The sequence below is a fragment of the Brassica napus genome, unplaced genomic scaffold (assembly GCF_020379485.1).
Source record: "Brassica napus cultivar Da-Ae unplaced genomic scaffold, Da-Ae ScsIHWf_3070;HRSCAF=3881, whole genome shotgun sequence".
NCBI classification, from domain to species: domain Eukaryota; kingdom Viridiplantae; phylum Streptophyta; class Magnoliopsida; order Brassicales; family Brassicaceae; genus Brassica; species Brassica napus.
Window position 1 is genome coordinate 107,635 of NW_026016306.1, and position 14,190 is coordinate 121,824.

Below are 14,190 nucleotides of genomic sequence, written 5' to 3' on the forward strand. Positions count from 1 at the left end.
TATTAAATGAACCCGGTTGAACCGGTTGGAGCAATTTGACCAGTCATCCAGTAACAATGCCGAGTCCGTGACCGGTCCGGTTCTTAAAACATTGCATTTTACATTTCCAATGCAAATATTACATAATTTTCTTACTCTTTCCGTATCACTTTAAGTGGTTTTTAAGGTTTTTGCACATCGATTAAAAAAAATACAAACTTTTATACAATTTATCTTGGTTACATAAAAAAATCATTATATGAAATTAATTAAACCAATACAAAATTCAGTATTTGCAATTAGTCACAAAGTTCAAACGGTAATAAATTCAATCTAGAATAATGACAACATCAATTATTTTGAAACAGTTTTTTTCCTTTAAATACCACTTAAAGTGATATGGAGAGAGTATTGTTTATCATTTTTAATTCATTAATTAATATAAATAAAAAGTTATATTAAATAGAAAAAATAGATAATTAACAGTTTTTTAATTCGTGTGTGTATTACTCTCTAAGTTTCATAATAAGTGTCACTTTACTTATTTTGTTTCAAAATAAGTATATTTTACAATTTCAATGTAAATTTATACTTATTTTTTTATCCTTTTGAATAACCAATAAATTTTTATTTAAAGCATTTTCATTTAATTAATTGTACACTAAATAGAGATATATATTTTTTTTTTTTTGATGAAATTTAAAATTTATTGATCCATCGGGAAATAATGTTATGTACAAGGTACAAATATTGAACTAAGTTTCCTCTATGCTATGGTATGATAAATAAAGAATGATCTGATCTAGAGAGTGGCCTCGAACCATCGCGTTAATAGTCCTCCGTATTTGTGGTCCGGTTTATATCGAAGGGAGACAATCCTATTTCTCATGGCTTTGTCAATCCTTCTTCTCATCTGATCAGTACTCATACCAGGCTGTTGGTGGCGCCTAGCATTCCTCTCCCTCCATACATGATAGACTGTACTCTGGAATAACATTCTTGCAAGTATGGTATCCAATCTCTTATCGGTCATACGCTGCAATCGAGTAATGGTCCACTGCCAATCTGGATTGATTCCATTTCCAACAAGCCGGCGTGCAAGCACTTCCCAAACTGTGTATGAATATGGACAGGAAAAATAAAGATGATCTCTAGTCTCGTCTCTTTCTCCACAGAACACACATCCCTGCACCATCCCCCACTGTCTCATTCTATCCCCTGTAGACAATCTGTTCTTGATAGCTAACCAAAGGATGAAGGCGTACCTTGGAACGCCTTGTGGCAACCAAACCACTTTGCTCCAAGGAACTTTATCTCTTTTAACCCGCACTTGATCCCAAGTTCTTGATGCTGAGAATGTAGGCAAGTAATCATCCTCCCCATTCTTCCATAGTACTATATCAGTACCATTCTCAGGTTTAGGAGGAGTGATTGCCAAGATGCTGCGATATAGCTCCTGAAAACGTCGACATCTCTGCCCTCTGACGGCCCAACCCTCCATGTTCACAGCATCACTTACTCGAGCATGTCGTAAAACTCCAAGATAAGTGGTTCCAGTTGCGCCTGTGATATCGATCAAACGTCCCTTCTCCGTCCAGTTATCAAACCAAAAGTGGCATTTCTGGCCGTCTCTAATGTCAATTCTAAGAAAATCATATGCCTCATTCCTTAACTTCAGCAATTTCCTCCATATCCAGGAACCTTTAGAATCATCTCTAACATCCCAGAAAGAATTATACTTGAGGAGATAATGCGTTACCCAGCTTACCCAGAGAGATGACGATTGAGTGAATATTCGCCATATGAGCTTCATAGCAAATGCCTTGGCTGAATCCCGCAACTTTCGGATCCCTAGTCCCCCCTCCTCCTTCGGAAAACAAAGATCCTCCCAGCTCACCTTTGCCTTGTGAGTTTGTGTAGGCGATCCAGACCATAGAAAAGCGCTACACATACTCTCAATAGTGTCAAGACACTTGGCAGGTAAGATGAATGCAGAACTCCAAAAATTAACAGTACTAGAGATGACTGATTTTATAAGTTGTAATCTGCCTGCAAATGAGAGAGCTCTGTTAGACCAGCTAAGCATCCTCCCTCGAATCTTGTCTATCAGTGGCTCATAGTCATGACTAGTAAGAGATTTCGTAGTCAGTGGCATGCCCAAATAACGGATAGGCAACGTTCCAACTCCAATACTCAAAGCCGCTGCCGCGTCTAGAAGTGGATTCAGATTATTTCCGGAAGCATAGAGTGAAGATTTAGCTACATTGATGCGCAAACCTGACATGCGTGCAAATCGGTTCATGACTCCAATGATTCCCAAGAGCGACTCTGGCGTGCCATTGGTGAAAACCAGTATGTCATCGGCAAAACCAGTAAATAGAGATATATTAGTCTATTACTCTCTCCGTTTCAAATTATTTGTTGTTCTAGAGAAAAAATTTCGTCACAAAATAAGTGGTCGTTTTAAAGTTTCAAGATATAATTTATTAATATTAATCCCCTATTAATTTTCTTATTGGTTAAAATATGATTAGGTGTATAGGTATGATGTTTTTCTAGTAAAAATATACAAAATTAAATGTTTTTTTAATATATGTGTACAAACCTAAAATGACAATAAAATCGAACCGTAGGAAATATACAATTTTCATATTTTTCGTGAAAAATGTCAAAATGACAATGAAACATAAAGCGTATGAAACTGAAAAACATTTGCGACTAGTTACGTAATTTCAGTAAATACTATGCTAAGTTCTACATTACCGAGGTGTTTGGTAGTGACTAGTAAGCCATATCCATCTCTTAATTTTAAAATGACATTTCCTATATATTATTTGAGAAGTATTGCAACATTTTTTGTACCCACATGTCATCACTAGAATGATTTTTAGAATCCTTAGAAAAATAGGTTGGTCCATCTAAATATATAATAAGCTTTTTATTAAAACACAATAAATACATTATTAATGTGCTTCATTATTTTCTTAAATAAAATTACGAAATTGCCTAATGTGGCTAAAATATTTATATGACAATTAATTATTTTGAATAATAAAGATTTAATAAAAATAAGTGTGTATTATAATTATATTTATTTAATTTTAAGCTATTAAAATAAATTAAACAATCATAGTAACCATATAATAAAAATTAAAAAAATTATTTATATATTATATTTTGAATTTTTAAAAATGAGTATAAATTACTAAAATTGTTAAAAGTTTCACATTCAAATTTTGTGATCTGTGATTTAAAACTTTTGTTATGCATGATACAAATAATTAAAAAATTATATAAGTTGAAAGTTTCATTTAATAAGTATCAAAAATAAAAGATATATAAATATATGTATCATTTTAAATTAAACTATATGCCATATAAAAATACATAAATATCTTAATTTTGAAATTTACTTTGAACATTTTTTTGATAAAAAATTTGAAAAAATATGGACATCTTAATTTTTAAAAATATTATAAATTACTTAAACCATTAATCCCACAGTGAAAATTTTGTTATCACTAATTTAGACTTTTTGCTATAACAGATACAAATACAAATGATAAAAATATGAGCAAAAAGCATCATCTAATAAATAGTTATATTAAAATATACCATATATATGTTACTATCATTTAAATTTAATTATATTTCATATCAAATAGAAAAAATATTTGTTCGATTTATAAAATTTATTTATATGTTTGCACCAATTTAAATATATAAGTAGTAGATAATGACTTTTTAATTATTCAATATATATTTATTATTTCATAATATGTTATAAACATATAATATATAAAATAATTTATATATATAATGTTCATCCCGTGCAAGATGCGGGTCTTAACCTAGTATGGTAGTATAATACATGGATTATGATACTTTGTTTTGGATATCTTTAGATTGTATGAGTTTGACCAGATCAATCCCGTTTATCATTTATAATATTTGGTTACATCTTTCTTTAAAATCAACTTGTCGGGTTCTGTAGAATATATGGTTTTTTAACAAAAGAAAAAGTCTACTTGTTTCGTGTTACGCAAACATTTGACGGCAAAAAAATATACATATTATAGAAAGTTTTGGAGCATTTCCAACCCAATGTCACTTTTTCTTATAAAATAAAGTAAAAAAAAAATATAGAGTAAAAAATACTACAATTCTATTCTATTTATAACTCATAATAAAATTTATTCAATTAATGGAGTAATCTATTTTCAATTTGCTCATTACTCCATTATGGAGTAGAAAATGCAGTAAGATTTGACCATTTTTACTTCATATTTTTTTTTATTTAAAAAAAAAAAAAATATGGAGTTTTATATTAAATATTCTTTTAGGTGCTTATGACATTTATCTGAAAAGTAAAACGGTTAAGATTTCTTTTTGTATAATTCCGGGTAACCATTAATAAAATTCATACAACCGACATATAAATTTTGGAACCTTTGATTCATTCATACAATTTTTCTTTGGACAATCCATATAATTTTATTTTTTGCACTGTTTTTGGTACCATTCTTGTGTGTATTACTACTCCATCCGTTTCATAAAGTTACATATTCTAGAGAAAATATTTGTTTCAAAAAAATCAATTTTTTAACATTTTCAATGAATGTTGTATTAACTAATTGCAAAAATTATACAAAAATTAGGATAATCACAAAATTATACAAATTTAATGTGTTTTATTCAAATGTGTGAAAAATCTAAAATGCAACATTTTGAAATGGATGGAGTATTTATGAAGAATTTGAAAACAAAACATTCTTTTGTTTTCTATGTTGAAAACATTATTTAAAGCATTATTTCTACCAAGAAAAAGTAATTGGATAAAGGCAAAACATAATATGGGGGGGCTCATGAGTAATTAAAGTGCATTTTGTACAAGTTCCCACGTAAACGTACTCTCTTGGTGCGTGGTCTGAACTCTTTTGTGTTTGATTGTCAACAAGACTCGCCATTTGAGCCAGGAAGGTTTCTTCTGAAGCATTAAAAAAAGAAGGTTTCTTCTAAACATCTTATTGATAGCGCCGAAACTAACAGTTCAAGTCTTGCTTCCAATTTGGGTCACGGAGGTGTGTCCTAGCCCTTAACAAGCCGAGAAGGCCAGAACCAAAAAACTGTTACCCTAAACTTGCAATGCTAAACCCAACTATGAGATGGTTTTCTTTATGGTAAACTAAAAGCTTTTACAACAAATCAAAAGGAAATAGAGAATGAAAAGACACTGCCATTCATAACTGCTTTATGTGAGTTATTCTTTTATGGCTGGTTGATTATCAACCTGAGTCGCCTTATGGTTTTATTTGCACTATGATAAAAAAAATTCCATAAGTATTCCTTAATTAATCTGCATAATTTGGTTTTTCCAAAACTTCATGTGTTAGAAGCATTAATAAACTCTCATTCAAAACTATGGACTAAATGGGTTTCCATGCACGAGTTATATGAGTGTTAGATTGGGATTACGAGACCATTATGAGTGTTTGATGTAACTAGAGATCTTTTGTTACTAAATCATATCATTAACTCCAAGATGCATACAAAGTACAAGCCAGGGACAATCACCAAACCCACAAACACACCCAAACAAGAACATACATTCTCTACATCCACAGATATTCTTTAGCATTATAAAAGAAGACATCATCAAAGGCAAACACATGACAAGTGAGGGTAGATAAGAACCAAGTGGACAAAGAAAACACGATCTACTCAATCATAAACTTCTTCCTGATCTCAGTGACGAACTTAATAACCTTCTCAGAATCAGGCAAGGACTTAGCCACGCTCTCCCTCTGCATACACGTTTTAGCCCAAGCGATCAGTTTCGGACACTCTGACTCGATGTTCAAGTTACCATACTTCTCGCATGCATGGAACCACGAGTAGAACCCAATCAATCCAATGTCTACGTAGCCAAAGTCATCACCACCAAAGTAAGTTTTGTCTCTAAGCTCAGATTCAAGTGTCTTGAGCAACTCAATAAACTCTTTCTTGCCAGTCTCTTGTTCCTCACCCTTGGTCCACCACACCTTCCTCTGGGCATCATACATCTAACAACACAACATGCAACTATGTCAGAAACAGGGACTGATTTTTAATTTAGAGAGTTATAAAACATTTTTAATAAGTAAAACTGATTTGATGATAATTTTTATGACATATATATATATTATGTGAAAGAAATATAAGCTTAATATGGAAAAAAACTAAAATGGGGATATAAGCTCCCCTTAGAGTGTCCATGTAGGCACAAAAAATCGTCCAATCGGAGAGTCCGAAGTTGCCACGTCATCTCATTTATTTTTTTGTAAAAAATGAAAAAACAATGCAAAGGTAAGGATCGAACCCGGGTAAGTATGACATAAATATAAGACGTATACCACTAAGCCATTGAAACTTTCTTGGACACATATACAAGAATCACTAAATATGTAATCACACTCTTATGTACATTTTCAATAATATGGATTCAACTTTCAAGACTCCGATACTTTGTTTTGTAAAAAAAATAAGTAAGTGACTAAGCTAATATATTCTTTGAAAGTGTGAGAACATTGACAAATATGAAAAAGAAAAGATTTTTATTTTCGTGACAAAGTTAACAATTTTATAAAAGTAAGTTTAACATATAAATTTTCGTGACAAATATGAAAAAGCATAGATTTTTGTACAATTTTGACAAAACAACTTAAAACATAGTTCTCTAATGTCTTAATAAAATATTATTTAAGGGTGCAATAATTAAATATATCAATTCAATAAATTTTGTAATTTATAGACAAAACAATAACACAACAAATTTTGAAACATTTGTTTAACCTATCGATTTTTTTTCATGAGAATCCAACTAAACAAGATAAAAAACAATTAGATTTATTTAATTACCATTTTATTCAATTTTGATTAATTTCAAATTGTAATAATGTATCTTTTTGAAGTTACAAAAAAATAATGTTCTTTCTTTATTACACTAGCATTATATATAGATTCCATATACACAAATAAATATAATATAACAACATAAACTTGCTTTCCCCGATTCATATGAAAACTTTTAAAGTTATCCACCAAAGCACATTAATTAAATCAATCAAATTGTTAGAATACAACAAATTAATATATAATTTTATTTTAAATTAAATTATTTAAAAAGTGCATTTTCATTAAAAACAAAATAATAAATAAGTAAAACTGATTTGATGATAATTTTTATGACATATATATTATGTGAAAGAAATATAAGCTTAATATGGAAAAAATCTTAAATATAAAAAACTCTAAAATTAACAAAAAAACTAATAAAAATTAAACTATGATATCAATTGAAAGTTTCTATGATAATATTAATAAAATATTTAAGCGATAATTAGACAAATTTGATTTTTTTTTCCACCCAAAAGTTTATTATTAATTAGGATCATTTATTTCAAGATGTTTAAGAAATGATGGACTTAAATGATATATGAACTATGAATAGTAATACTTTGTAAAACTGACTTAGATAACACATATGCACATCATTTTCAGTCTTTTTTGATGCCTAAATTCAATTTCTTCAGAGCAGTTATTCCACAAGAGATCGTATGAGATATTGTTTTGATATTCAGATTTGTTTCTTGACTGTTAAGAAGATTGATAACTAAAAAATACCTCATTCGAATATGATATGTCTATAACCGTGTCCCCAACATGAGACAAGTTTGTTTTAAAAGTAAATAATTTTATTTTTCTTATATTATATAATAAATATATATTATTTACTGATAATAAAAATATAGTTATTCATTTATCACAAATAACTATGCAAATATGTGAATCAAGTAGAACAATGAAACAACATAATGATTTCCACAAAAAAAATTTAAAAAATATATTTATGTTATGTAGTCTTATTTTATATTCTTTAAATAATGTAATACAATATTATACATTTTTTTTTTCAAAATTGAGAAATACATATAATATCTTATCCGCGCGTAGCGCGGTTAAAAAATCTAGTTGTAATAAGATTTGTATTCTTTTTTCAATACAAAGCTAAAAAACATTAAAATAAGGGTTACAACTACACATGGTGTGAGATTTAACATAAACACACAAAAAAAAAAGATAATTAGAGAGAAAACAAAAAGACATTCCATTTTTTTTAACACAACTTCCATTAATAAAAGTTAGGTGGAGGAATTAAATTCCTCAACTATAGCCATTTAAATTTACAGAACGACACCTAATCAAAAAAGTAGAGGACCAGGAAGACAATACATGCAATCTTTCAATTTTAATATACAACACATGCAATCTCTCAATTCTAAATCAGCTAAACTGAGTGTGTGTGTGTGTGTTTTTTTCTTGGCGGAAAATATATTTAGGATTTTCACACAAATCATGTTCTTTTACTGATGGAGGAAGGTCTGTTATAGAGGAGACTGAACACATATCATGTTGATAATGTGATCAGTTCATGTGGATACATATAGATTGTTTCATCAATAATAAATTAGGGTAAGAGCTAAGAACCAACCTGGATTTTCCTGCGATCACACATATGTCACGACACGTAGGGACAGACTATGATCGTAACGTGATACATACACAGTTGACAAAAAAACACGCAGTCTTGAGTCTTGACACACACACATAGAGATCAGCAGTATAGAAACAAGAGATTATTTTTTTCATTTAAAATTGTATCTAGAAGTCTCTATATAGACCTACCAAATTACAATACGATTTATTGAAACATCGAGTGAACTCACATACTGTACATCGTGGCATTTACTTCTATCTACTAACTCGTTACATGATTTTCTATAATATTTGTTCAAAAATGATTTGAGGCGTCAAATTCCGAGACAACTTCAGCATATTTTCGGTAATTATATATTCAAGGGAGTAACTATATTATATGTATATACATTTTATAAAGAAGGAAATTAAACAACTATATATCTAATATAAAAATAGGTAAAATATGATATATTGTTGTGAATTTTGTTCGACTAATTAGTTTGAGTATGAATAACTTTTCTTGTCATCAATTTCAATAAATTCTACAGAATCTGAAATCAAACATATCTATATGTTGTATATAAATAAATGAATATGTATGTCATATGTAAGAGTGGCTATAAAATACATGTTCAAATCTTTAAAAAAAACTACATGTTCAAAGAGGAGAATCAATCGCTAATGGTGATGATTGGTTCGACTGTGGCTTAAAAAATTTAACTGTAGATGTTTAGCTGTAGATAAATTGGTTGTAGCTGTAAAGTTGTTACTGTAGACTTTTTCTGCAGAGACTTTTACTGTAGTTAAATTTGTTGTAGCTGTAAGTTATAGGCTGTAGATATTTTAAAATAAAATATATGAAATATGTGTTGTATATATAAAATTATTATTTTATATGAATTAAAATAATTTATGCTAATATTTTTGTTTATAAATTATCAAAATTTGTTGAAATTTTAAAAGTGATATGTAAATAATATTTATATTATTTAAATATCTTAATAATTAAAAAAACACTCAAATTCAAAATTAAAATATTTATAAAAGTTTTTATTATGATTATATAATTTATTTGATATTATAGATATCTTTTTTTACATTTTACAGATTCTACAGCTTATAAAAATATGATGTAGCATTTTTGCCTAAAATACATAATAAAAAGTTTTGCTTTATTTTTTTTGCTGTAGCTTTAAAAATAAAGCTAAAGCATGATTGGTAAAATTAAATAAAAACTTGATGTAGACATTAATTTTTAAAAGTAAAGCTAAAGAATAATTTATATTAATATTTTTGTTTATAAATTATCAAAATTTGTTGTAATTTTAAAAGTGATATGTAAATAATATTTATATTATTTAAATATCTTAATAATTAAAAAAACACTCAAATTCAAAATTAAAATATTTATAAAAGTTTTTATTATGATTATATAATTTATTTGATATTATAGATATCTTTTTTTACATTTTACAGATTCTACAGCTTATAAAAATATGATGTAGCATTTTTGCCTAAAATACATAATAAAAAGTTTTGCTTTATTTTTTTGCTGTAGCTTTAAAAATAAAGCTAAAGCATGATTGGTAAAATTAAATAAAAACTTGATGTAGACATTAATTTTTAAAAGTAAAGCTAAAGAATAATTTATATTAATATTTTTGTTTATAAATTATCAAAATTTGTTGTAATTTTAAAAGTGATATGTAAATAATATTTATATTATTTAAATATCTTAATAATTAAAAAAACACTCAAATTCAAAATTAAAATATTTATAAAAGTTTTTATTATGATTATATAATTTATTTGATATTATAGATATCTTTTTTTACATTTTACAGATTCTACAGCTTATAAAAATATGATGTAGCATTTTTGCCTAAAATACATAATAAAAAGTTTTGCTTTATTTTTTTTTGCTGTAGCTTTAAAAATAATGCTAAAGCATGATTGGTAAAATTAAATAAAAACTTGATGTAGACATTAATTTTTAAAAGTAAAGCTAAAGCATGATTGGTAAAATTTAGTGATTTAAAACCCAACCAATCACCCCCAATGTAGTAATGTGAAATGCGAGTGCTTATGTATAAGCTTACGTATACGTACTTCAGAACCAATAAGAGTAGGATAAAAGATCGTAATCAAAACTGATTGCTTCAGAACCAATAAGAAGATATGATAAAATATTCCTCCAATACAAGCCAAAACTCTGAGATGTGTCCAGTAATCAGTATGCTACATTTGAAACCGCAACAACGTGGACGTATATCCATAAATGATACATTTTCATGTAGAAAAATCCAAGTTAAAAGGGGTTTGAAGTTTTTGTTTTTGTATTAAGAATAAATAAAAAAATGTTTTTAGCCGATTCAGGAACATCGTCTGCTTCTGAAAACCAACATCAAGATGTAATTGCGGGGTCTAAAATGCTTCAGTATTTTTCATGAAATCAATTAGCAGTTGCATTCTTTAGTGGTCCACTAATTAGAAGGAAAATATCATTTAAATTCTGAGTTTGTCACCGGATGATAATTGCTTCAACAACAAAAAAACTAGTTGATAATCGGAAGAAGACAACAAAAAGAAGCAGGAAAATAAGAGTAGGACCCATTCCCATAACAGATATCACATGACATGAGAGATATTTTGGGTTTCAACTTTCCAAGGGCAAAATTTCTTCTAAGAACCTTCTCTTGATCTCTTTGCAGCTCATACATAGCTCGCAGAGGTATTTGTAATATAGTCTTTCGATTTTAACTCCCTTCAAATATAATTATATATTTTTTATTTTTATTTTTGATAGAAATATCAAATACATTTTCCTATTGTATAGAGAAAAATTTCAAATAAATGTCTCTAGCTAGACAGTCGAGTTTGCTGTAATATTTTAGCTAGAAAGTTCAAGATATGCAATGGACCACTGTTAGAGGTTACAAATACCATTGTCGTTTCAAGAGAACAGACCATATCCTTTAACATTTTACCAAAAAAAAAAACAGCCCTTCTCTTAAAATATTTTAGATGATTGCTTAGGACGGTGGCAAGAGCTGACCGATGCGGGTAGCCTTAGTCTCTTCTGTATAAAATGATATATCATAGCTTGTTTTGTTACAGCAATTTTAATATGAAAGATCTTTTTCAGAAAAAAAAAATTGAACAAATTGTATGAGTGGTTTTTCTTCATAAAACTGGTTATGCTTAATTTTTTTCTAAACGGGGCTGTACACTATATAACCTTACATTTCTTATCAATTAGGAAAACAGCCTCGGTATAGTTTATATAAATACACACCTTCTTGGTGGAGAGTACACGATTGCAATTTTTCCAAATAACACTACATAAAAAATTGATATTTTAAAATTTTCACACATATTAAAAAAAAATTAACTATGTACTTTTTATTTGGTTTTACCAATAAAGTTTTACTATTTATATTTTTATATTTTAATTTATGTTTTAATTTTAAAAACAAATGCATTAATTATATTTAAAACATCAAATTTTCAAATACAAAAGCAAAATCTAAAATATGAATCATTCAAAATCTAAAAGTTACATAATTATTTTAGTTTATAGTTGAAGTAAATTGTATAAATTGCATTTTCTTCAGTCCGCACAAAAATATTGTTCCCCCCTTTTTTTTTTTTTTTTTTTGAAACACTTATTGTTCCCCCCTTATTAATCATTTTTAATACCATAATCACTCAACATTATATTACTTACATAATCAAACTTTTCAGAAGTAATACGGCGTTTTTACAATGTACGTAACTCTTTCTATTTTTGTCAGCTTGTAATTAAGAGATACGAGCCTGGGACCAGAGGCGTGCCTACAGTGTATTGAAAAAGGCATTCGCCTTAGGCCCTCGAATAATATTACGTTTTTAGGGCCCCAAAATTTAAAATAATTTCTAGTTTAGTTGGTTAAATTTATTTCTAAAAAAAACTTTCCATGAGAATCGAATAACTCAATTTTTAAATCCATATATTTTTTTCTTATAGGACATAACATAGCATATTTACGTAATAAACTTATTTTTGTAAGTATTAAACTTATGTATTTCGTGAAGGTGATATATCGTATTAGAAATTTTTTTTTTTATAGTTGTATATAATTTTTTTTTTTAAACTTGCCTTAGTTCATAAAACCCTTCGCACGGCACTGCCTGGGACTAATGCATGACAATCCCTGATGCAACACCTCTCTCGTTATGTAGACTGTTAACATTTGCAAAACCCTAAATAAATAAAAATGTGAGATTAACACAAAGCTTTTTTTTTTGTCAAAATGTGAATTAACACAAAGCTTGCTTCATTAAATCATCATTACTCATGAACGTTCCATGGAAACCGTAAGGCACTCTCGAAGGAAGCGTAACCGTAGCTTCAAGCTTCATACTCACGGCGTTAATGATCTGTAGCTCCGATTTCACTTTCTCCTCGTCGTGAACAAACACCATAATGTAACCACAGTCTTCTCCATAACCAGAAACCTCTGGCAGAAACAGAGGCTCTCCTCCGTATTTTCCATCTCCGTAAACATATTTTTGAACATCTCCGGTCGATAAGTCCACTTTAGCAAAACCGGACACTTTAGGCCACGGTTCGGTTATAGCAAGGTAAGCAAACCGGGTTTTTCTACCTAAAAGATTCCGGTTTACCATACCAGCTTCAAGATTTAATTCTTCGGAGATAATAACCGGTCGACGTGTAGATTCCCCTGTTTTCAGGTTTAGTCTTATCTCCGACAAAACACTCTGAAGTGTTTTTTTTTTTTGAACTTAATTTCATATTAAATGCATAAGGAACAAAACATAATACAAGCCAAAAGACTAAAGTTTTCCGAGCTCAGCCGAACCCAATTAAGTTTACCCAAATCAAATATCATAATAGCCCGTTAGTTTAGAAATAGCCCAAAACCCCGTAGAAAGAAGAAACGCAAAAGGTTATTTTTTCAGTCGATGGTTTCGAAGGTGATGAGTACGAAGGTGAAGGTGGAGCCTTAAGCAAGCCAAAGTTGCATCATTCTGGAGGAGAGTTGTGGGTTGTTGTTTCTGTAGCTCAAGATCCGATCGCGAATCTGTCGATCAATCATCCTCAGAAGAGCATCAACGGAACGGAAAGCATTGCGGTGGAGTCTGCCGTTGCGTTCTTGCCAAATCCAGTATATGCAGCACTGCCAGGTGAGTAGTGTAAGTCGTCCTTTCCAGTTCCTGCTGTTTAAGGCTTGTAGTTGGGTTGTAACACAAGTCCATTGTTGTTCAGGGTTCAGACCAGTGCGGATGGCGAGGAGGGACCACAAGTTCCACGAGAAGGGACAACTGAAGAAAAGGTGGTCGCGCGACTCAGGACTGGTGTTACAGAGCAAACAATTCGGTGAAGTTTGTAGTCCCCATCTAAGTAGACGGTCTCGAGTGGGACAGCGGTTGAGGATGAAGAGCCAGCAGAGGAAAGAGTGCTTTGGAATACCCCCAGTGATCCAGATAATATTCTCCCAAGGAACAACAGCACCATGAGTAGTTAAGCAGTTGTAAACCTGACCCGTGGAGTAGAGTGATGATATTTTGCCCTCCACCTCCCATTCATAGTGATCTTCCTCTGGTGACAGTGCAACGGTCGTGAGAAAGACGTGTAACACTCTGAAGTGTTTCGTCGTGTTCTTTGAAAACTGAGTCAGGTGGCGTCATGCA

At 29.8% G+C, this 14,190-nt stretch overlaps 1 protein-coding gene across 1 annotated transcript; it reads right to left on the reverse strand.

Annotated features, from left to right (window-relative positions):
- Positions 1 to 5,489: 5,489 nt before the first annotated feature.
- LOC106397877 (glutathione S-transferase U19-like) lies at positions 5,490 to 6,065 on the reverse strand. The gene has a single exon (XM_013838506.3). The coding sequence runs from the start codon at positions 6,039 to 6,041 to the stop codon at positions 5,697 to 5,699; it is 345 nt and encodes a 114-aa protein (XP_013693960.1). The 5' UTR covers positions 6,042 to 6,065; the 3' UTR covers positions 5,490 to 5,696.
- Positions 6,066 to 14,190: the final 8,125 nt, after the last annotated feature.